Source organism: Microplitis demolitor, chromosome 6, assembly GCF_026212275.2.
Source record: "Microplitis demolitor isolate Queensland-Clemson2020A chromosome 6, iyMicDemo2.1a, whole genome shotgun sequence".
NCBI lineage: Eukaryota > Metazoa > Arthropoda > Insecta > Hymenoptera > Braconidae > Microplitis > Microplitis demolitor.
Window position 1 is genome coordinate 824019 of NC_068550.1, and position 24749 is coordinate 848767.

General features: G+C 38.3%; 1 protein-coding gene and 1 long non-coding RNA gene across 3 annotated transcripts in view; both read right to left on the bottom strand.

The window, feature by feature from the left end:
* Positions 1-286: 286 nt before the first annotated feature.
* Positions 287-9339, bottom strand: LOC128667957 (uncharacterized). Its single transcript, XR_008403841.1, has 3 exons — positions 7779-9339; positions 617-715; positions 287-502 (listed from the first exon to the last, which is right to left on the bottom strand). It is a non-coding gene; the product is annotated as an uncharacterized LOC128667957 (long non-coding RNA).
* Positions 9340-9599: 260 nt separating this feature from the next.
* The window catches only part of LOC103575648 (serine/threonine-protein kinase WNK4), a 37410-nt gene continuing 22260 nt past the window's right edge, over positions 9600-24749 (bottom strand). The window contains exons 7-8 of one of the 2 annotated variants that reach the window (XM_053739776.1): positions 11939-11950; positions 9600-11826 (exon numbers count right to left, since the gene is read on the bottom strand). In XM_053739776.1, the coding sequence (XP_053595751.1) occupies positions 11722-11826; positions 11939-11950 (117 nt within the window). In that variant the 3' untranslated portion in view covers positions 9600-11721. Of the gene's footprint in view, positions 11951-24749 lie in introns of both variants that reach the window. The other variant, XM_008555503.2, reaches the window with a different exon arrangement.

The following is a 24749-nucleotide window of genomic DNA, read 5'->3' on the forward strand; positions in this document are numbered from 1 at the left end:
CGAACAAAAGTAATAATAAATGGCTATAAACAATGAAACCTACAAATAACAATAATGAATATTAATCATCGGATATTAGTTAGCAATAATTAAATATGATAAAACGCAAGTCCAATAACCAGCTTTATTTCCTTGGCAATAAATCATTCTTAAGTATCGGTTGTTCAATGATCAACCTACCGATCGACCTATATCACCTACATATATATACATATACATATATACAATATATATATATAGTATAAAAGCACGACGATACCGGTACGGTGTTTGTCGCGAGCCGCTAACGAGCGGCAATCTCTCTCTCGCTCTTTATCTCAAGCACTGGCTTATATAAGTCTTACCGGAGCAAACCAAGAGACCACACGCATCTGATCCTATCTGCTGTCTCCTCAGCCCGCTTCGAAAGCCCACCCTCCGCCCGCGCCCTACGTCCTTTATTTAAACCTCCGCGCACTAAATTAGCTCTTACTTAAACTCGTTCAATAAAACTCACCCCGTTCTGCAACAGACAAAATAAAATATAAATAGTTAAATAACTGACTTGAGGATTTCACTGATGACTGACGACCAGATTAATTGTTTAATCAGTGAAATTTACAGTTAATGAGCTTACCGTTGTCTCGTTGACGCTCTTTATGTAGTCTTTGTAGGTCCCAGCAATTAACTTGACGATGTTTTCATCCCCGTGCTTGGCTGCCCAGTGTAATGCCGTCTGTTGGTAAAAATTTTAAAAATTCAATTTTCGGTCTCTTTCATTAAAATTCTAAGGTTTCATTGTAATTTTTATTTAAAATAAATGACTCGTAAATTTATTTACTGCAGATTAAAGTCGATATTTAAATAATAAAAATTAAGAAACTCAAATAAAGACAGTGGATTTTTCTAAAGGTCATCTTAGGTCGGATGCCCTGTGAGCCTGTGGCTGTCCAAGCAAATACGTTGATGATTAAGGGGTTAATATGTCTTGTTACAAATATAAATGGGTTTAGGAACGTGAGTGAAGATTGGATGACGAGACACCAACAGCTGTAAGCTGTAAGCAAGTTGCCCGTATTTTCTTGGGTATTTTAAGAATAAATCTTTACAAACTCCGGGTACTATTTAACACTAGTGTGTAACGGAGTTTAAATGAATTAACCCAGTCGCGTGTTAATTCTTAGACGGTGAATGAATGACTGTCGTATTAGTGCACTTGCTTACTTGTTACTTGCTGGGGACTTTTATTGTGGGAATAGAGCTTTTTTACGCTGCCGAGTGTCGACTCTGTGCTCTGGCGTGGTCGTGGTGACGGTAAATTTAGTCGTTAAGCCAAAGGACTGGGGCTGGAGCTGGAGATGGTATATTTTTAAATTTGGGATTTGATTTATATTAGAGGAGGAACGTTTTTGTGGACGATAATTAAAAGAGCCTTGAGGTGTTGGGTTGATCTGTAAATTATAATTTAATGGATTCCATGTGTCACATTAGCTAGGTAGCAACACGGAAGAACTTTGGTCTTGTGATATGATCCCAACTCTTTACGGCTTTTTACTCTTTATCTTTATTTTATTTTTATTTTTATTCGAGTCTACATCCCGGCTACTTGCAGAGGCTCATTAGCACTGGAAAAACTCATCTGACGTTGCGTGGCTAATGACGAAACGTGTTGTTATAACCCTGTGCTTCTTTGTGTGCTGCTATTATGGAATCACGTTCACACAATTCACTTACGACATGATTAATTTTAGTTTACCCTCGGATATTAATGTCGAGTTGGATAATAGTGATAATTTTTTTATTTTTATTTTTTTTTTTTTAAGGAAATTTTTATAGAAAAAGTAGTTTTTTTAAATTTTCCTATGAAGATTTCGACCTGCACCCAGCCTTGGAATGAAAATAACATTTGCATAATTAAAAATAAAAATAATAAAATGTATGGCTAGGTGATTAAACTAATATCGCTAACAAAGTTTTATGAAGCAGCCTGGCTGGAGAACGAAACACGTCGCGACTTTGGCGCTCCTTAATTTGCGGGCTGTCGAGACCGGTAGGGTAAAAGAATGGTATGTCGCCTCTGACACGACGATAAATCCTCGGGCTGTGCATTACCCAGTTCCATCCCTGGCGAGTATTCCCGGGTCTTTATCAGCTGGTTCACACCATCTTCAATTTTCTAGTTCCTCGGCATTCATTTGCTCGGGCAAAAAAATTCAAAAATTCCTCTTCCATCCGATCGAACAAAGTACAAAGGCTTTGTTGAAATATTTAAGAAACGCCGGAGAATAAGTTGGTCACGTTGGGTAGAATTGTGTGAGAGTACTGATTAAAGCGGTTGACCGTCTCTCAGTTAGTGGAGAGTAAGCCGCTACCGGCGGGTTGCCAGGTTGCCGAGTACTTTTTTCCTCTTGTTCAGATGCTGGTCATTCTACTGTTTGTTGTTGCTGGGCCTTTCCGCTGATGTATGCAAGCGATACAGATATCTCCGCGAAGGAATTTGCGTTGAATTAGCGTATAATCGTTGGGCCCGATCTACTTCATACGGAATCCCGCGGGCCGTTTACACGTGTCTACGGGCTGTATTCACTGCGCGAACACAATATTTAGTGGCGGTCTCACCGCTGCCGCCGTCGCCGCCGTAGCTGCCGCCGCCAGAGCCCTGACTCGAGAGAAAATACTCTCCAGGGATATCTTTCCTTGTTCCTGAGAGTATTTTACTCCTTGTGGCTCCTTTTTTATTATCATCATCATTATTATCTTATTTATTTTTATTACCATGCCAGCCAGCAAGACATTACTCAACGCTATCTCCTCTTCACTGGCTCTGGAGGTCATCTGTGGACGCTTCGACGCTCCCGGGTCATCTCAAGCTATTTCATTCTGACATTTCTGACCCGACTACTTCAAGACACATCCAGTAACCCACTGATTTCTTCTTATTTATCGTCATAATTTATTTCAATTGCCGGAAAACGATACGCAAAGGTGTCATTAGAACCGAGCTGCTAACTGACGAGTGATATTCCGGTTTATTTCAACTAAAAGAAAAACAAAAACATATCAGCCATGTTCTGTTTCGAGATATTCAATTGCCGAGGTTACGCCCAGCGATCAACGTCACTCACATTCACTACAATGTTATCCTTCGAGATCGCATGCATATCTGGAGGTTATTATTATCACTTATTAGTGCCGGGGTCTGAAAGACTCGCAAGTACTCCGGGTCTCGGTTCTTGATTCCATAAATCATTTAAATATTTAATTATCCCTCAATAATAGAGCACGCGGGGTTTAGCTTTCTTGCGACTACTGACTCCGGCACTAATCGATAATTAAGACTCTCATGAGAGGTCTTGGAGGAATTCGCGGCCGTGTCCAAGTGTCCAATATACAAGCGTCTATTGAAACATTTAAAAGCTGAAGCGTTTAATGGTGACGCAAGCTAAGAGGTACCAATTGCAACAATGAGTTAGCGATGTACTTAACTCTATAAAGTTTTAAGACGGATACTCATTGCCGGCAGGTGCGGACATTCGTCGAACCGCGACGTGACAAGACATTCGCATCAGCAGACCATTAGCTTGTCAGTTATATTCACTCGAGCGAAGACATATATACACATTAGACATCCATTCAACGACTACTTATATCACCAAAGCAACTTTTCTCCTCGCGTCTACGACAATTTTAATTGTCGATGTTTTTGCCAGGAAACACTTTCAGGCTTTTCATCATCATTTACCGGAAATTTATACAAACATGGCTTAAGCGTTTCACAAAGATGTATTGTTCGAGTGCATCATCATCATCATCATCATCATCATCATCATCATCATCATCATGATATTTTAAGTGAGCGAATGAGCAGCGGCTCGGTATCAGGAATAAATGTTTAATGGATATCCTACTCAGAGTAAAAGGTTTTTTGGTTTTTGCCGTCGTTCCATGGGAATCTGCTCCGCGAAAGGGAGAAACGAGTGTATTGACTCAATTGGAAATTATACGGTCTCAATTCCAGATTGTTAGTCACGAATAATGAACGAGCTGACTCGATACGACAAACTTCTCCGACGATTTCGACGTGAGCGGTATTTCACCGTGGATTACTCGGCTTATAAGCTTTTCGTTCCGATACCGGCTGAGAGTTGCTCTCGGAGGGTAAACGCGAGGGAGCAAAGAGCACACCGAGCACTGATAGCTGGTGTGTGTACGTGTGTTAAGCTAATGGAAATCGAGCTTTTTAAATGCTGTGCAGATTCATGTATATCTGTGTGCGCAGTATGTAAACTGGTATTTGTGTGTCACGCTTACCCTTCTTTCGCGATAACTCGATACCAACACTCGGGAAAATTATCAGCAAGCTATTATATTTCCGTAGTACATATGTACTCGTGATAAAAGGCAATCGGGTGCCGAAAACGAACCACAAAACACCCGTTCTACGCCTTGTGTGCCACTTCCCAAAGATAAATCGCGCTCGACATTTTTACCTGTTGCAACGGTATTATTCCATACCCCCGTTCATTTTTTTATTTCCGCATTTTCCGCTTCCCTCTTTCGCCATCTGATGCACCAGCTCCTGATTTCCTATCAGCAAATTAAACCACTTTCCCTTTTGCATTTGTCAGCACTACTCCGAGCCAGACACCGATGCACTGGATCCAATTTGTGAACTCCAGTAATTAGACTCGGAATCAAGTCTTAGCCATAATAATGCCGTGTTATCGATCAGAGGGAAACCACTGGTGCAGGCAGACACTGTGAGAGCTAAGGGGTGAAATTGTAAGCTGCTTTGGAAGCGATTGGACCAGAGAGAGCGCTGCATAGAGCATCAGAGGCAAAAGCATCGAGGGGTTTAGGCGATTAGGTAAACCGGGGATTAGTCGCGGGCATCGCTCGATACCTCAAACCAGCTCTCTGGGAACGAGCTCACCACCCACGACTCTACACACACACCGACTCGACTATAAACCAATCCCTTAGTACTGGTGCCCTTTGACCTATCATCCAGCCAGGATCCTCTCAGCTAGTTCCACAGTGTCTATATACCACAACACCAATTGGATTGTCTCTATACTCTGCATTATTAATGTTTGCTCTCTCTTCCTTACTAAAACGATTAATGCACCAGGCACCACAAACGTTATATTACCCAATATATGGGGACAGGGAACCCCGTCGCCCGGGAATCCGGGGGAAGATCAACTTTTGACATCGTTTCGGTCATAAACCAGCGGTTATTTGGCCAACCTTTTACTTCAACCAGAGTCTGCCTTTATAAACACACATACATACATATTTTTATTTATCTGTGTTGGATGTATATACATATACTCGTATCCGCATACCGTGAGATTGTATCTCTTGCAAGAGCGCGCCTTTGTAAGTTTTTGTGCGAGTTGCGTACGTATTTATGCGAGGCCTCTCCACGGCAGCGCCACTACATTTTCAAACATTATTATTATTATTTTGGTTAAAAAAAGGAAGCTGCGTCTCTCTTTTATAGCTGGCTCTCTACTCTTGGTTTCTGTGTACTTGGTATTATTTTTAAAATCTTTTCCCTCGCCGATTCATGACATACCTGAAAAGCGATGAACCTAGTCGCGTTTGCATCGCGCAATAAATTATACGAGATCCCAATCGAGGATCTAACTTTCCTCTTTTCATCCTCATTCTTTTTACGATACGCTGTTTTTTTTTTTTCTTCATTTTATTTATGCGTCACGGTGTGAAGACCAGGAGAGGGAAAGGGATTATTATATTTCGGATGCGGTTTTTTGGGGACACTCAGCGATCGGTGACGCTGCTAAAGGATTAGGAGTTTCAATTGAATCAAACTTCTTGTTGATGCTCATGCCAAGTTCTGAGAGCTGTCTAATCCACGACGTGTACCAATTAATGGCCTCCCAGGCTAAGGCTATATGCAAATCTAAGTTTGGTCATGGAAACTATATTAACGCTAGTAGTTTCTCTGTGATCTTGTTGTGGACATATGTAAATGGATATTTGTCCATGGAAAAGGTTCATAAAAATTATATAAACATCAAAAGTCATCATTTTTCGCAAGTTTTATTTCCGACAATGTCGAAAACAGTAAAATTTTGTTTTTTCATTGAAAAATTTGTAATTTCGGGTCCAATTAAAAATTTGACAGAAATATTTTGGGTAAAAATGATTTTTCTAAAAGCTATAGTATTTTTCATTTTTTTTTTTTTAATAAAAGTAATTTTTAAAAAGACTCGAACTTATTTTAATGAAATATTGGTTGAAAAATTAAATAAAAATTAGTCGAGTACTTTTCGATCGGAAGACAAGAGAATTTAAGTAAAAATTAAAAAAAACTAGGATATATAAATTTTTTTTGTGAACTGTTTGGTATTTTGAGGAGGCAATTAAGCGATAAAAAGGCCCATAAAATAATTAAAATAAAACATAAAGGGAAAAATTTCGGGGATTCTCAATGCAGCCGTGAGTTCAAAGAGTTCACGGGTCTGGTGTAATTCTTGGGTGAGTAAGGGTAATTGAGTAACATCAAACACGACGCCAGGAAAAGAACCATTATGTGTTAAGATGAAGGCTTTTTACTTAATCCTTCTACTGTTCTCATTGTCTCGGGCTGTGGTAGATTAAATCGTTTCCTCCGGCTGATGATCGATCAGAGTGCGCTCACCCGATTGATTTCGCTAACTATTCCCCCGATAAATTCCGGCTTCTTAATACAACAGTCGACAATCCTTTGAGATGTTTTTCCGAAATTATAATCAGCTCCAAGCAAGACAGAAAAAATACTTGAAAAAATGGCTACAATCTGCAGTTACAATAAAAATCCCGGCACTACGCAAGGCTAGGTCGCTACAAAGTATTAAAAGGAAGTCTGTTTCTGAGACGTTCTTTATTTTAAAAACTCATTTTAAAAACATGTCGATGAATATTTATAGCCTGAATAATGCGAAAGAGATTCATAAGCAGCAACACACAAGGGATGTTACCCAGTCGTGCAAGAAAAATTGACGATTTCTCAATACTGATAACAATGAAACATATCGAGATTATGCGCAAAAAAGAAAAAGAAGAAAAAAAAACAGTAAAATGAATAAAAAAAACTCAACGAATCTAACAAAACTAAACAACAGCATTACGTGAGAACGGATATGCATATAAAAATTTCTCCTCATTATTCGTATTTTTAAAAAATAATTTCTTATTGGACTCGAGTAGTCTGGGTCTCGGGTTGTTTTCTCATCGTGTTAAACAATTTAACAAGTTGCTGCATGTATATTGATAAAATGATATTATGCGGCGTAAAGGTGGCACACACAATGTACTAGCACTTTGTACAAGTGGAAATTCACGTGCGTATGTGTCTGGATGTGGAGTAAAGGGCGTAGGATACAGATTTTTGCGGATAACGGGCAGCTGGCGTGTGGTAAGCCGCATTCTGGCCGCAGCGCCGCGTCGCTCGTGCATCACCGGCCACTCTATTAACCCCAAGCTGCTCTATATATATATATATGTATATATTTTAGGACATAGATATAACCCATAGCAGCCGAATAACCTCCATATGGGAAAAATAGTACCGATACCGCGATAAACTGGTAGCGTCGCCGCAACTTGCTAGTCTAGTGTCGGTGAACCTCATGCTCGATAATTATCGGTGTTTCTATCCGCGTCATCACACAGACATTTGACTAAATTATTGATATTAAAAAATTTATCTTACATTTTGATAATTTATCTTATGACTAAATTTAAATTGATGGCGGGTTTTATTTTAAATTCAAAAATTATTTACTTACATACTGGATTGATGCGTGCGGTTTCCGATGATCCAGAGGCAGGTCATGGAAAAAAAAAAATGTAATTAGTTCGTATTAAAATAATTAAGAAATAAGATTTTTTAAAATGTTGAGAAAAATTTCCATTAAATTAACAATTTCCGAGAGCGGGTAAAAAAATATAAATAAATTTAAATAGTTGAGTTTGACTGTAATAACTTGTTGGTAAAGCAATCCGTCATGATCAACGTGACTTGTGGGGATTTAATTGTCGTGGATCGATAGCGATTTAAAAAATAGACGGAGAAGAGGAACAAAAAGGAGAACGGGTACGGGTCGTGAAAAAAAGTATAAAGTTTGATAAATATACAAAGTAATTAGACGCGATAACGTGGGAATAATTGGATTGGCTGTAATATTTATGGAGGAATGCATGAGGATATGGGAAGCGATCCGAATTTGGAGTTAGGGCGATAAATAATAGTAATAATAAGTACATATGATGTGGTATGGGTATGGGTATGGGTATGGGCATGGATACATAAGTTGCGATGATGTTTAGTTATATTTTTCTATGTCAGGTGTGCGTGCACTCGCAATTATGAGTTGTTTAAGTGCGTGTATGTATACCGACGAGTGTCTCGTGGCTCTGTATAATTTGACATGTTGTCGTACACGTTATTATTCAGATAGATCTCGAGATACGCGGGCAGTCGGGCAGTTGAGTAGGCCCCTCTTTCGTGTCCTCAAGCTCTCCTCCTTTTTCATACGCAATCCACTTCTTTTGCCGGGTTTTTATCTTTTTTTAACCCTCATACATACGCTTCGTATCATTATTCAATATATATGAGTATGTATATGTATATATTTTTAGTTGCATGTTGTACCAACGAATTTAATGTCATGAAAGTGGTCAAATTTTTTTTCCATGTTACCATTAAATTGACAAGTTTTATTTTTTAATATTTAATTTATTTCGAATCTTCGTTATTAATTAAAATGATTATTATTGTTGTTATTAATTACGTCTTCCAATTAAATAATTTTATAAATCGCGTAATTATTAAAATATTTGTTAGCTTAACTTTCATGAGACGATCGTCTGACGATAAAATGGCAAATTTAAATAAATAAAATTACTCATTAAAAAAAGTAAATTACCTCGTAATAATTTGATTTTATAAATAAATAAGCTATGAAATACAAACTCGTCGACAAATAAATAAAAATATAAAATAGCTAATATCTTGAGGATAATGAATAATAAACACAGGGAGAAAATTTTTGATAGCTAAAGAGCGACAGAGATCGGAGATACGTCGAGCAGATAGACGATGAGTTTAAGCATCAGCCATTATATTAAATTGTGTATATTTCCCTCAATAATTACTTGAATTATACGCATTATGTAAATCGGTATGTTAATGCCACGTAACTCCCTCTACACTTCACCGTCTTGTGCATCAGCTTCTATGCCTCCGATTCTCGCAATTTCGCTTAAGCGCGTTAAATGTTACTTTATGCACTCTTTATACTCCGACAGTTTGCCTGTGGCGTCACTATTCTGTCCACAGCCACATTAAAAAAAAAAAAAAAAAAAAAAATATTGAGGCTACTGTACTTAAAAAATTCACTCTCACTATTTACATAATAACTATTATTATTTTTTTTTTTTACTATCTGATAATAAAAAAAAATGATAAGAGAGCCGGACGAAACCGGGTAGAAATTTTATTATTTAAATGTTTTTTAAACATTCCGAAATCACTTTTGTAAATATAATTGAGCATTATTTTGAATTTTTTTTTTGACTTTTTAAAAAATCGAGTATCGGTCGGAAAATGTTAATGACTTGTTTTATGATAAAAGTTATCAAATTTTTTTTTGTGTATTCAATAATTATGTAAAATATAATTTTTTTTCATGTAAATTATTTACAAAAAAAAAAAAATAATTTTATCAAACTTAATTAATATCCAGAAATTTTTTTCGCCTTTTTTAGGGGGCACCCCATTTTGTCCGCAAAGATGAAATTTTTTTTTTCAAGAACTGAAAATTTTTTCTATTTATTTTGAATATCATTAAAAAAAAATATTTAGCGTATTCGGGTCCTCAAAAATTTAGTATTTCATTAAGTACCCCGTTTTGCCCCTCCTATCTCTATTATTTTTTTGTACTATCTGATAAAAAAAAAAGTGATACTTTGTCCATAAAATTATAAAAAATATCGCGTTTCAAATTAATGTAAAAAAAAAAAAAATTCAGCTCACTGGTTTTAGTTTTAATTCATTTCGATTAAAGTTAAATTACAGTACTGTATAATGGATATAATTATCCGATAATTTTCATCGCAGATTTAAAACGAGATACGGCTGAAAGTTTCACGTGATGAGTCCGCGTAATTTTCTCGTTTATGTATTTACTTATTATTTATATTTATAATAATAATTATCTCGTAGCGAAACGAAAAATAAATTGTTGTTGTTGTTGTTGTTGTTGTTGCTCGATAAATAAAGTGAGGATTAAAAATAATAAATATGTTAAATATATTCAACGTATAAACATATGTATATTAGATAAAAAGGATCGTGTGATTTTCCATGCAAATTGAGTTGTCTGACTGTCATTATGTTAATAAAAATAATGACAAGTATCAGCTGCCGTAATGGCTGTCGCTTGTTGGATTTTTAATGTCAAGAAATTTCATCTGGCTCATGCATGAGACAAAATATTTATAAATACATATATATATATATGTTTAATGACATAGCATTCTTTCAGTAATTTTGTCAGCTTGACGTTCGTAAGTCATTACTACGCCTTCCGTCATCGAGACTATTTGTATTAACGACACCCAAGAAATAAAAATAAATAATTATTATTTTTCACTACTCGAAGACGGATAAGATATACTTTAAAATAAAAAAAACTTGGGATTTGTAGCTGTCGAAATAAGTAATTAATAAACAAATAAATATAACAAGGGTGTGAGTTAAAATATTTATAATTGGAAGCACAAATTAGGTGCCGGTGGCTGATGGCTGGCAAGAGCGTCGCGGTTGATAATAAAAATAAAAATAAATAAACCGGGCATCAACGTTAATAAATATATATACTGTAAGAAATAATGGCGCACGAGCCAAATGTATTTGGTTATTAATTTAAAGAAACCACTGGATGCCTGAAAAAGGACCCCCAGTGTGTGTTAGGGAATTTCTTTTACTCACTTAGTCCTAGAGGAGATAGGCTAGGCCCAGCTCCCCCACCACCACCACCAGCCAGCGTATATGGGACTTGAGACAATGGCCGCCCGCAGCGCTGATGTCTCCGACGACGTCTGGGACCCCCGCCGAGACGCGGGCGCCGTTCACCTTTTACTTATAGAGACGTCACTTATCGGTCCCATCGTTTTCAGATCTTCCAGCCTCCCCCACCGAGCGAATCCGAGCGATCTACACGATTTATCGGGTTTGTATTCTCACGGATTTATGGACGGGCGACAAAGGGCCACGCGCTAGGGCCATTACTAAATATATTATATTATAGTATATTATAATATAAGTCTCTGCTCTTTTACTGCTGATGGCTTGCTAATAGTACCTACGACGTGTGAGGTGTCCTGTTGCTCAAATGCATCATGCCCTCGTCAGTTTAAATATTTCTAACATGTTCCCAGCCACATTCCACTACTTAATCCCCCATTAATATCATCAGATACTCATATCAACATATATATCTACTATATTACCATCAGTATCTACGGTCGCCAATAAGACAGTCAGCGATGGTCCAAAAATTTTGTTTTATTTTCGAAGTATCAGAAGTCGATACGTTTTATCAATTTGCAGAAAAATGCAAAAGACACTCGTCTGCAATTTCATGTCAATTTTATAAGATGCGTGGGCGCCAGATGTCTACTGAACGAATTTTCGCACATGAAATTTGTTTTTAATTTCAAAAATACTTATTTTGCAATAATATGGCCGGTTATTGGAAAAAAATGCATGTAGAAAAAAATGGGGCAAAAAAAAAATGAAATAATAAAGTAATTTAAATAGATACTTACACCCTGCAGATGTTGACAGCAATTTGGTGGCAGGTTGAGCGGAAAAATAACACAGTAAATAATTATCCAAAAACATGAATACGTTTCTGTTAAAGAATAATTGACTTATACTCACGGAGGATGGATCCTGAAACAGAATAATCTCAATGAGTTTCTTTTGGCATCGAGTAGCTTTATGCGAAGGTTAAGATTATGCTACAACTCGCCGGTCCATGTTCTGTGTAGGTTTTAATAAAAAATTTTAATTGATAATGAATCGCGCGTTTTCTTTTACCGATATAATTTAGCGGTTAGAGCGGTTCTTGTGTTGCGGTTTTACGTCAATCTTTTCTCCTCGAATCCGCGGGGCTCTGGCATTTATTATTATTTCCTATCCAACACGCAATATCATAACATAACGAGGCTTCTCCCTCGCTTTGTTATTAAAAGTTTATCCAGGTTTATAGAATACGTGAGTGATAAAGAAGGGAAAAAGCTCGCGGCGATTTTGCGGTTAAGTACTTTGCCTTTCCTCCGCGAATATCTCAAGGAACTTTCTGCGGTTTATAAAATATAGTACATGCTTTTCATTTTTTTCATCCACCCATACATCCGTACGTATCTATATATATATATATATTTATATACATATATGTATATGGCTAATGTATAAATATAAATCCGAAGACACCGTTATTGCCGGATACCTGCAACTACCGCAATGTATGTGCGCAATAGATAATAAATATATAGATACAAGTATCAGTAGCTTTTATATATTATGTACGGCGCACGGGTTATTATGTTGCGTGCGCTGGGTAAAAAATTTAAAGGGGTAAAAAATTTGCCGGGGTTTTAGCCTCTTAGTTTTATTTAAGGTTTTATAATATTTTATGCTAAGCAACGATGGCTTAAGCATCGGAACATCTATATTTATGTAGTCGATAAAATAAGGCTGAGGACAAAGAAGAGAAATGAAACGCCGGTTGGCTAAATTGAACGCAATTTTCAGTCTCGGAGTATGCATAACAAATTATTGATCGGAGAACGTCTTTATACCTTTAAGTTGGCAACCGTATAAAAGGGGAATCAAACTCCTGCCTGTCGTATATACTTTCGTCCATCTTCTCCGTCATCCTCTTTTCAGTGTATTATAAACCACCGTTCCTATATATATTTATATGTATGAAGACGAGTAGCGGGGGAGATGAGACAGTGAACGGTTGTTTCGTCGCAGGTACGCGTCACCGTTTACATTCCAATTATTTTGCCCGCATAATTCGCGGGCTCTTGTGAAATTATCTGCCTACATATATATTTATATATATTGTGTTGGTAAGCTGGTGGCTCAATGACTGGGCAAAAATAAAAGTTGAATAACATTTTGACGTCGATAAATTTTTTTTAAAAAATTACGGGGAGTTGGGAATGAAAGAGTTTAAAAAAAGCGCATAAATAAAATAGAATATGTGGTTTTTTTGTGGAGTACATGAGTTTAGTTACTGGCGAGTGGAGGCGTCTCATGTGGATCGTTTGGTATCGGGCTGGAATGAAATTATTTTCGGTGGAGAATTAATAAAACGGGTGACGAGAGAGACGGGGATATTGTTAGCGGAAACAAGTGGAAACAAGAGACAGAGGTATGGCTGTGAAAACGTTTGGTACTCGGGTGGGAATTTAGTTTTCCTCGTTTAATCATGCGTCGGGCCCGTGGACGGAGTGCAGACGAGAGCTCGCGGGTGTCACGGGACCGGTGAGTAGACCAGGGGGGAACAGGAGAGAGGAAGACGGGGTGGCTGAAGGGAGAAGAGTTAACGGGCACAGGGGCCACAGGGAGAGAGAACGGCACTCGAGCCGTCATTTGTCAGGAGCTGTCGCGCCACGAGCGTGTTTCTGTTCCAGCGGTGCAGATAGCGGCCCGTCCATAGGCCGTTCATCTTTATTCCTTTATATATATGTATATCTATATGTATAAATGTATATATGTATAGCAGGAATACGAACACATTGGAACACCCCTACCCTCATTTAAAAGCATTGCAGTACCTTGTGTTCTCCCCACCAGCGTTTCCGCGGCTGGCACCTCACCCGTCGCTTAAACGTCCCCACGTCCCCCTGTACACGACTCCCTCGAACTCATTTAATTACAACAAACAATTTATTAGGTCCATCCGGGATCCGCCCACGGGCATAAAATGGCGCGTTTGCCTCACTCGGAGCTTCGGCAGAGCCCAGAACCCACCAGAAAATACCCGCCGGATGAGCCAGACGATTTAAACCGAGTAAGCAACTGTTTGGTGAAATTGCCTAGACACCCAGCACCCAACACCCAAAATTTGTCTATTCTATTCTATTCCATGATATTCTATTCTATCAGAAGGGTGCTAGTGTGCAACTGAAAATGGGGACGGGTTTAATTCACGCGTCCCAATTCGGGGTGCATAATCAGAATGTGTGCTGGTAATTTACCGCCGGACAATAGCCTGCTCAGATTTTCATGACTTTAATACTTTTATTGTGACATATGTATTTTTTATATGTCTGCGGTGGTTCTGAAATATGATTTAAGCCAGTAAAGAGAACAACTCAACAGTATACTGCAGTTGTTTATAAAGAATATATCTTTCATGTCCCTTCTGGACTCTTCTCCATTTGCCGAAGCACACGCGCATTATTGAAAATAAGAATAAAAAAAAAAAAAAAAAAAAAAAAAAAAAAAAAAAAAAAAAAAAAGAGCCAGGGCTCGAGGAAGATGCCGGGTAGGCACATCTTTTATTCATCCGACAGAGTGGAGCCTCAATTTGAATTGAATAGGATTTATAAATTATTTCAAATTATTGCCGGTATCCTCGCTGGCTGACAAACTCTGAGCTGCCCGGTTATTGCGCCTATACATTTGCTAATGCTTCCGGTAATGTCATGTTCACCGAATATCATCACTGACTAGACACTGACTATTTTTCCATCCTCGCTTTATTAATCCATTAAACGGGAGCGGAAATACGGTGGGGTTTACAAAGGGATCCCGGTTAATCCGAAAATTATTTTTCGAGCACAATATTTGTGTTATAATGAAAGACTCGGAGCGACGGTGGGCTTGTGTGCGAGCAAGAGCAAGAGCCTCCACTCGGCAGTAAGGTAGCTGGCAGGGCGTGCCACCTATATGCGCCCGTCGTAAATATGATAATCCCGAGGTATCAGAGCTACCCGGTGGCTCGAGGTGATAACGACTATTATATGCGAATGTGCGACGAAAAGGGAATTAGGTAAATCGTTTGTTAGTTGAGTAGTCCGTCGTCGCACACGAGAGATGATGATACCATGTTCCACTTAACCTCTTTTATCCTGTACACTTGTAATCTTTTATATATTATAACTCATAAATTTAACTAAACCTTTTGGATTTTCTTTATCATTCAACACATTCGTTATTTACTATTTATCCGCTTATATATGGCCACTAATTGCAGTCCAAGCTTTCACATATTTTAAATTCATCGATCTCCAATCTGGAAAAAGTAATTCGGAAAATTTAACGATTGATTCCTTTCGCGTTTTCGAGCATGGAGCTGACAGATCCAAAAGTTCGTTCTTGATCTGGAATCTAACGGTATCCATTTGTTAGCTTGGCTATAAAATGGACGTTCTCATGTCAGTGGGTGTAACCAGGCCAAAAAGAAGGTTTATAACCTGATTTATAGAATTGCCTTTTTTTTTGCCATGTTTACTTGTTTATAGTCATTTTTTATTTGGAGGTACAAACCAGAAATTTATTGCATTGTGGTGCAAAAAAAAGTCAGTTTTCAATGCATGGTAGAAATATTTTCAGTAATTAACCCAAAGTTCATTTTTGGAAAAATGATACTGCATTTTTTTGTGAAATGTTAGAGCATTATTGTAATCCACAGTAAAAACTTTTCACTTTCAGGAAAAAATGCTCATTAAAATTTAGAAAATTTCCATTTTCGAGTGACTCGAAACTTGAACTATAGTTAATAACTTCAAGAATTGAATTGTATATTTAAAGAAAAAATTTTTGAATACAGAGTGAAAAATTGCAACATTTGACAAAAACTTAAAAGAGCGGATTAAAATTTTAGTTTATTTTTTGTAAACTCAAGAAGGCCATGAGAAAATTGAAAAATTCACGCGGTGATTATTGATTGCGGCACTTACGTGTGACATGTGTCGCGATACTTATCATACATTATATACGCATACCGTACGACATTATACCTCGAATACACATATATAATATTATAAATATGTGCGTGGCGTTCTCGTTGGCATCAAGGTCTTATGTACGACACAATCTACAGGATTATAAAATAAGTGTACAATTATTGTTACATCAACCGAGTTACCGATCTCCAAAACCAAAAACACCCTTTTCACCTTATTTACCCAATTAAAATAACCATCAAAAAGCTGCTTGCGCAACTTATCAACGTAAAGATATATCGGAAATTTTTATCTGAAATCGTTTCGTAAAACTAAAAATGGGTTTGTCAGAATCAGTTATTATTTATTATTTTCTTTTTTATGTAATTGACTTATTAGCCTGTCAATCATCAGGCGCCCAAACTAATAGCAGTTGCTTCTGGGGTTTAAAGAGAAAAACCCAGTAAACATACCTTTCAACTTAAATGTCGCACGTAATGTTTGCGTCCCGTAGCCTTGGCTACGTAAATGCTCGCAATTATATCACCATAATTTAAATATATATATATAAATATAAACATGCACACATGAATATTATAATAAGCCAACAAGTTGTGGAAACAGGTAGATAATACAAGAATAAAGCATTACTAAACAGAGCTTTCAAAAAGTTTGTTGCAATAATAGCCAGCAACGTGTATATGTATATATATGTTGGAAACATGCTGTGTTATAAATACCGCGTATTAAAGGTACATATAGGAGAATAGGAGCTTTTAAATGTTCTAGTCGGAGTATCTAGCAGTGGCTGTATGTATATCTAGTGAGAAGTAATATATACAGAAGGATTCCCGCAGGTAAAGTTTGGGAGTAAAGGCGTACCGCCAATTAGCTTGAAATAATGAACGTGTTTCGGCTCCTTTTGTTTCTTCGTCGTTCGCCCCAGAGCCAGATATATGTATATACCGACCGTAGCTAATGTTACCTTGGTACAGCTTCTGTATTTAGCTGTGTGCTGTTCACTACATAGTTACAGCCTGTGGAGCTAAAGCTAGCGGACTTGCTGTAGAAAACTCGCGACGTTATAATGAAGTCTCTTATAATACTCAGTACCCGGGGATTTTAACCTGATACCTCAGCTGCCTCTTGCTCAGGCTCTACCTTTGCCTCTACCTTTGCCTGTTCTTGTTGTTCTTCTACATGGGGAATATTCCTTGGTGTAGTGGTGTAGAGATGTATCCTGGAGCCTCAGGAAATATCCGAGTGGTTTAATGTCTGAGCTTTTTTGGATACGGACTAACAATGAAGCTTGTTTGCTTACTTTTAATTATTATTTTATCTGGCTTTCATAATTCTCGATACTATTTAGCCTTCTTTTGTATGCGGGTTATTAAATTACATCCACTTGTAAAGAAGGTAATTATTTTTTTTTACCAGTGAGATAATAGTAATTAAGGTTAAATAAGTTGTATGCTATCTTTTTTTTCTGAATTAAAAATATGTTTGTAATTTTTTTTAGGATTAAATTGATTCAATATCGGCTATCAGTTAGGATGACGATCGGTACATATTTCTTTGGGGTTTAAAATAAAAGAGTAAGATGACGATTTATAAAAATGAGCGTGTGTGTGTGTGTGGGTTGTGTATGAAAGGGGGATCATGAGAAAAATAAAAAGAGGCTGATGAAACGGTAGCAGACGGAAAGCGTGGATTAACAATACCGCAAATACTGGCACTGGTCGTGGAATGCCCGCGAGCGCACACGACGCATAATTAATACTCTGGAGTCTAAGGATGGTTGTGAGCAGGAGTGAGAAAGAGTAATATGGGAAGAGAGAGAAGGAAGGCTGGATATATAAGACAGAATAAGAATAAAAATAAGGTATGGAATATAGTACCGAGTTGAGCTGAGCCGGTTTCCGTGAGCAGAAGAAGTGTAGGATCTGTAAGGAAGAACCAATCGGAGGGGGAGGATAGTCGGCATGTCCACGGGAACTGGAGATTTATGTGGCTCCTGATTGAATCGTTCTCACTCGATCGCGCCGCTTACTTTTTTGTCCCAATCCCATTGGTGTGCTAAGACTACATCGGGAACCTGGAGCTTCTTACTCTTACTCTTACTGTTGGTCTTGGTCTTGGACTTGGTCTTGGTCTTGCTTTTCTACTCTTGCTCTTATTGGTATTTTTATTTTTATTGTTCCTCTTTCGCGTCCTTATCCGCGGGGTTTTTCTTTACCCGGGCTCGCTGGGTTTGGGTCCGTCCGAGAGACACGATCGGGCCCGCACACCATCAGCCTCTCGAAAGACCGGTGGAATATGTCCAGGTATCAACTTATGGCCACGTATTCCCGTGCAGATGCCAGCTGAGTACGTGCACCGCGTACGTCACCACATCTGATGTATGTACCCGAGGTTCTTTCCACTGACAGTACGTCGTACTCGTCAAAGTCCATCGTAATTTAGAATCACTTGATATTTGTTCTCATATGATGCTCCAGCTGACATTTTATCTTTTTTTTCACTAAATGTATTTTTTAAAATCGCGCTTATAAATGCTGTGTTTTTTTTTTTTTTTTACAATAATAATAATAAAAAGAGTTTAAATAACAGGACAATTAAATGGCGCGAGTTGTGCTCGTAAAATATTGCACGAGGCGATTAATCTTTCTTGAAAATAATCCATCGCTGCAACGAGAACGACTGCGACGACGAATAACAGCAGCACTCAGTTATAAGTATTAGTATGTGAGTATTAAATAGTGTGTTGCCCTTTTCATATGTGCCACACTCACAAACCGACATCGGTAACCCCATTATTATTTTCAGCTTGTTCACTGCGGGTGTGTGTGAGTGTGTGTGAGCAAGTATCAGTATATGGATGGGTGTGTGCTTATGTATTTGTCAGTAGTGTGTGTGGCCCGAGTGGCAAGTGTATTTTTTGTTTGTTGCTGAGTATAAACACGTTAAGCAGCGTTTAAATAAATTGAAATAAATGGCACTTTTAAACTAACATATTATATGCGACATATATTATTCCTTAGGATTGCGTGGTTGTGCACGGTTTTTCTCTATACGCACACCCTGGGTGTGTTTTGCTTTATATATATTTCATAGAGAGGTAAGTACTTTGGCTGTTATTATTCTTCAAGTGTTCCATATAATGCACACCGCGATATGCACACCAGGGTGTGCTTTTAAGACATTTCATTCATAAAAATAATTATTCATTTTTTCTAAAAGAATTTTCATATATGTAACAAATAATAGAGGCTTCAATTAAAATGCACACCAGGGTGTGCATAAAAAAAAATTTATCAAAAATGGCGATGTTTTGAATTGTAAGAAGTGTTGGAGCGAATAATAATAATGAAGATAAAAGCAATAGCGGAGTGACGTCGAATGGTATATTACAAACGGCATCATCAGAAGGACATAAGTGCGGTGTGTATGGTTGTAAATGCGGTGTGCATGATGGAAGTGTAGTAAATGGAATGTGACGACGCGTTGTCGGATGTATGAAGAAAAATAAAATAAAAGTAGGTGTGATGTGTGTATGAGGGTGACGATGGGATTACGCATTTGTTTGTCGTTGTCATAGATTTTCAGACGAAAGCTTACACGGAAACGCAGCAGCAGTACGCGACGTCGCGGTACGTTGTGAGGTTCCGAGTGTCGTGAGAGCATTTTGAGAGTATAGAAAACAGCCTCGAGACACGCGGTGACACGTGTACGTTCAACTCGGGCGTATATTTATGTGCACTGAAATTGTGCACTTCCAAGACCCATAAATTATACCACGTTCTATTGCTTGTAAAACAGTAATAAAAAACACACACATCAAATGGATCACATCACTCATATTAGTCATAATCTGCTCCTTCGTATCAACACTCTCACTCTCTAATTAATTTAACGCCGAACGGATAATTACTTTGATTACTTTATTGCCATAAATTACTTTACGTCATTAAAAGTTATTAAATTACACTCCCTCGAGTAGTCTCTCCACTTGTTCGCTCGAGTTTCTGCCATAGATAATTGACTTGATGGATTTTGTAATATATATATACATATATATATATATATATATATATATATATATTTAACCTCGATGGACCTCGAGAATTTTCCAGCTGCGCAACGGCCGTCAATGTGACGACGGCGGCCACCCTCCATGCGATCGCATTCTCCGCGAACGAAAAAACAACTTGATGCTAAAGGCATCATCTCCTTATTTTAGTTTTATTTTACTTCTACTCATACATTTACTGGCCATTCTCTCTTGTTCTCGTGTATAGTCCCCACACAGAACCATCAGCGACCACGAAAGCTGAAATGACCACGACTCGGCCCTTGCCGTTTTTTTATTTTTTTTTCCGACGAGTCCTCAGTGGGGATTAAAACGTTCGGGATTTAAAAATAATAATAAATAAATTAACTTGATGTTAAGTTAATTTTTTATCTGTTAATGGAGCGGTCAAAAATAATTGGCATTACCGTCGACGGTTCACTTGCGTTGTTAATCACCGGGGAATAGGCGATGTAGCGGTCACCCAGCGAATCCCAAGCGTTCCATCACCCGGCTAGCTTTCTGCTCCCCAAGAGCCAAGTCTAGTCTCCGAGCAGACGTCAGCCTGACGTTTTCCCGTCGGTCTCGTGTCACCGTCGTCGCCTGTTTCGCGACACATTCTTTGCGACAGCTAAACAAAAATTAATCTCTCTTGCACAATAAAATTAAATAGAATAAAATAAAAATGAAATAAACGAGTTAATAAAACCCAGTAGAGTAAATAAATATAAATAAATATATACGAGTCATAGATATATGCTTATAAAACGGGAGACAGAAAACAGAATGTTTAATGGCAGCGATTACTCAGCGAATCGAATGGGCTGGTGCTCCAGTCTTGACACAGACTGTAACGAAATACCAAAATAACGTCACTAATAAATATACACTTGTGAAAAGTAGCGTCAGGGCGGTCGTCTGACGAACGGCTCCAGAATTAACCGGGTCGTCTGCGTCGCAGATATATAAAATCTACCAACACGTTTTTCGCGCCTTTGACTAACTCGCTACTCACTACTTAAACTAATTTTGCAACACACAAGTGGGTATTTTTGGCCAATATATATATATATATATACATATATGCACAATGCACACCCTTGTAAGCTGCAATTAACGATAAAGAACCTCCGGCAGAGGAGGATGAATTTCCAACCACAGTTTACGTGTCATTACCAACGACATCCAGTTAAACATGTGGAATAATCACTTGGACTAAGCATGCTTCGAATATATATATGAAATAAAAAATAATAAACTGTGATGATGCTGAAAAATAAATTATAAGGTTACTAAAAAACACTCGTATGTTGTCAAACTATTTAAAACAGACATTTATTATTTTAATGGATTTTTTTTACGCGACTTTTTGCCCGGCTGGATCGATAAATTTTCTTAAGAATGCCTATGATCAGAAAGATGTATGGGGATTTTGAGAAGAGTAGTTGAGACGTGTGTAAAAATACTGTGATATAATAAATATATGAATAAGTCGGTGACACATCCGACAGGAAACCATCGTCACCACGATAACGAACGCGCTAAGGGATTTTATCTGGATCTAATGATGTGATGCTGAATTTAAGACCCGGTTACTATTTTCGATTTAACATATTTATCGCTCCTTCCTTTGGCTGATTAAATTCCCGCGGGAGTTTATTTTCTGTTTAAAAATATATATAAACAATTATATTTTTTATATATGGATTATTTATTTATTTTTTTATTTAGAGAAAAAGAGGCTTGGGTTTTGCTTCCACAATTTCTGGGGAGCGAGGACGAGCGATGTGAGACTCGACGAACATAAATTACCGAGCGCCACTACACACGAGTAGAGGGGAAGTGAGTTATTTGCGTGAGTGATGGAATGTGCCAGCTGAGGAAAGCATCCTCTGTCTCCTCTGGCTCCCTCTTGCACTCATGACTCTCAGTGCACATCACATACTCGCCCTTAACCCTAAAGATTTTTCAACCAGTCCCAATTCTAGTGTTACCTACATTTCTTCCATTACTCGGACCCTTTCTCATCTACTGACAGATTCAATGTCCCAATGGACATAATTACGGTTTTTTTTTTTTAATTTTCAACCCAATAGCTGGTAAAACATCTGAACAAATGCTTGTAATTATTTAACAAATTAAAATTTTTTTAGGTCGGAAAAAAATGAGCGAGGACGGGATTCGAACCGTCGACCTGGGGGTTACGGAGTAATTCGCGTAGTTAATTAGTGGTAACTAATAAAATGTGACAATAGCTCATTTGTTAAGTGTGATTGGAGCGTAAGAATAGTTTTTTGTTAAATAAAAAAATAAAGGCTCACGTTTAGACCTCAGAGAGAGGCACGTTAATGGATTCATTAATTAACTTGGTTTTCGTTTCGCTGAACGTCAGAGCATGCGGAATCTCGGAGTTTAATTATCATTATCATTATATATACTAGGCTCTGGACGGTGTGTTTAAATATATAGTGCAGTATATAATGAGCCCGTGGAATTAAAGCGAAATAATTAGACAAATTAGGGCAACGTCACAGGAGCAACTGGAACTGGATGTAATTTGTCATTAGGATCCACGATTAATTCCTCGTTAATTCCTCCTTTCCTCGTCGAGCAAGATAAACGAGTGTACAGTGTGTGAGTTTTGGCGATGGGGCTAAAAAGACTTTGCAGAGAGACAGGACAAGGATAAAGAGCAAGACAGAGACAGAGACAGAGTCAGAAAGACAGAGACTGAGAGAAAAGACAGTAATCCCTGACCAGGTGAAGACGGATGGACTTTACTCAGATCTCGAGAGCCATTCAAGAGCCTACACGTACTCGAGGACACTTGGGCACGGCTCACCAGCTGAATAGAGGGCTGGACAACTTGAAGGGCTCTGGAGTTGAGTCTACTTGACCAAGGAGCATCGTAACATTATCGTAGAGCCGAGTCGAGAGATTCGAGAGTGCAAGTCCCGAGAGTGCCCACTCGACCGCCGGTGCCTTTATGTTTTGCCGATCTCCCTAGTGGCCCGGGGAACGGCCGGACAAAAAAAGCCCACTCTCCGTCCGAGAGCCGTGTCCTCGTATCATAATATGTATACACCGTCCGAAGACTACTCGTGAGTTATTATTATGGCGGCTGAATAGTACAATGAAATTTTTACCGTAAGTGAAAAATCGCGTCAGTCTTTTTTATTCATTCATCCTCTCCCTCTCTTCATTCCTTCATTTATTTATATAAATAAGTGAATTAAATAAACCAACGAGCTCGCGATAATTGCCCATGATAAATAGACGATATATATATGTATATGCCCACTTATGAGTGAGTCTTATAAAAAGAGTAATAAAATGTGTGTATACGAGAAGCACGTGGCTTAATTCGAGTCTGGGGGCCGGGAGGTTAAGAATCTTGATGTAGCGAGACTAACCGATGCACGGCTCGTTGCCGCTGTCACCGTCATACTATCTCACTCACTTATAGTAGTCTACTTATTTCATTCGTACGCAATATATAGACACACACACACACACACACACATACATATGTAAACAGAACGCGTAAATAAAACTGGAAAAGAGCACCCTGTATACCCTGAACTCTTCTATAGCAGCATGCTCACATGCTCGTTCGTGGGTATTTATTAAATGTCCTTGTCGCTTGCTGACAGTTATGACAGACTTTTTTTACCGGGTATTTTTTAAACTACCGCGCATGTGTGTTGCGTCCCTCTGTCGCGTTAAAAATTCGATATTTCAACGATCTAATAATAAACAGGATGTCTACGTATAGATATAGATATAGAGGGACGGGTTCGTGCATGAAGAATCTCGGCAAAAAATATTAATCGTAAGTTAACAGAGACATTTATTCGATAGAATCATTAGGCTGGTATGACAAAACAGATTGATGCTTCCTTGGACTGGTACCTTTAAATTTGTGGCAAACCTTCGGCCACACGTTTAGATTCCAGGAGACGGCTGTCCTTGTTGGGAGCACACTTTTGTCCCGGTTAATTCCTCGGCTCTTAGTCTTTTTGCTACAGATGACCTGGCAAAAAATACGCGGGCATTCGCGGTGGCTCATTAGCTGAGCAGCCTTTAAATTGCCCGCGTGACAGCAGCCTCTCGTTTTCTTCAACCCGGTCCTCAGCATACTCTTGTTGTTATTATTATTATTATTTTTGCTGTTGCTCACATTTGGTCCCCGTTCTCGTTCTCGTCCTCATCCTCGTCCTCGAGTCCTCTTCTATCTTCCGCAATATATGTTGGATACACTGGGTAATATTTATGTTCGCCGCGTGGCACCTAACGACCGTGAGGCGCGAGGTCTCGATATTTACCTCCGAGATCCCAGAACGCGATACCAAAAATTAATTTTCGGAGTCGTTTTATTTTTATAAATTGACAAATTAAATAGACTGATAAATTACCGGGAATTGGACGTTAGAATCGGAGGACTTAATAAAGAGCCTAATTTCGCAGATTTAATAGAGCGCAAACTGTCGCGAACGGGCCGCAGATGCGGGAGATTCCTGCGAAAGGGTTACTCTGGTGCAGCTGCCGGTTATCACTGCACCTCCTGCAACTTACGACCTAGGGAGAGATTTCCAGCCTGATTATGCTCAATCTACACCTCATTCTAAAACTATCGCTTATTACCCGTCATTTATTATGTCGACTGCTCTGACTTATGAACAAACACAAACAACTTTATTGTTTTTTATGCCAAGCA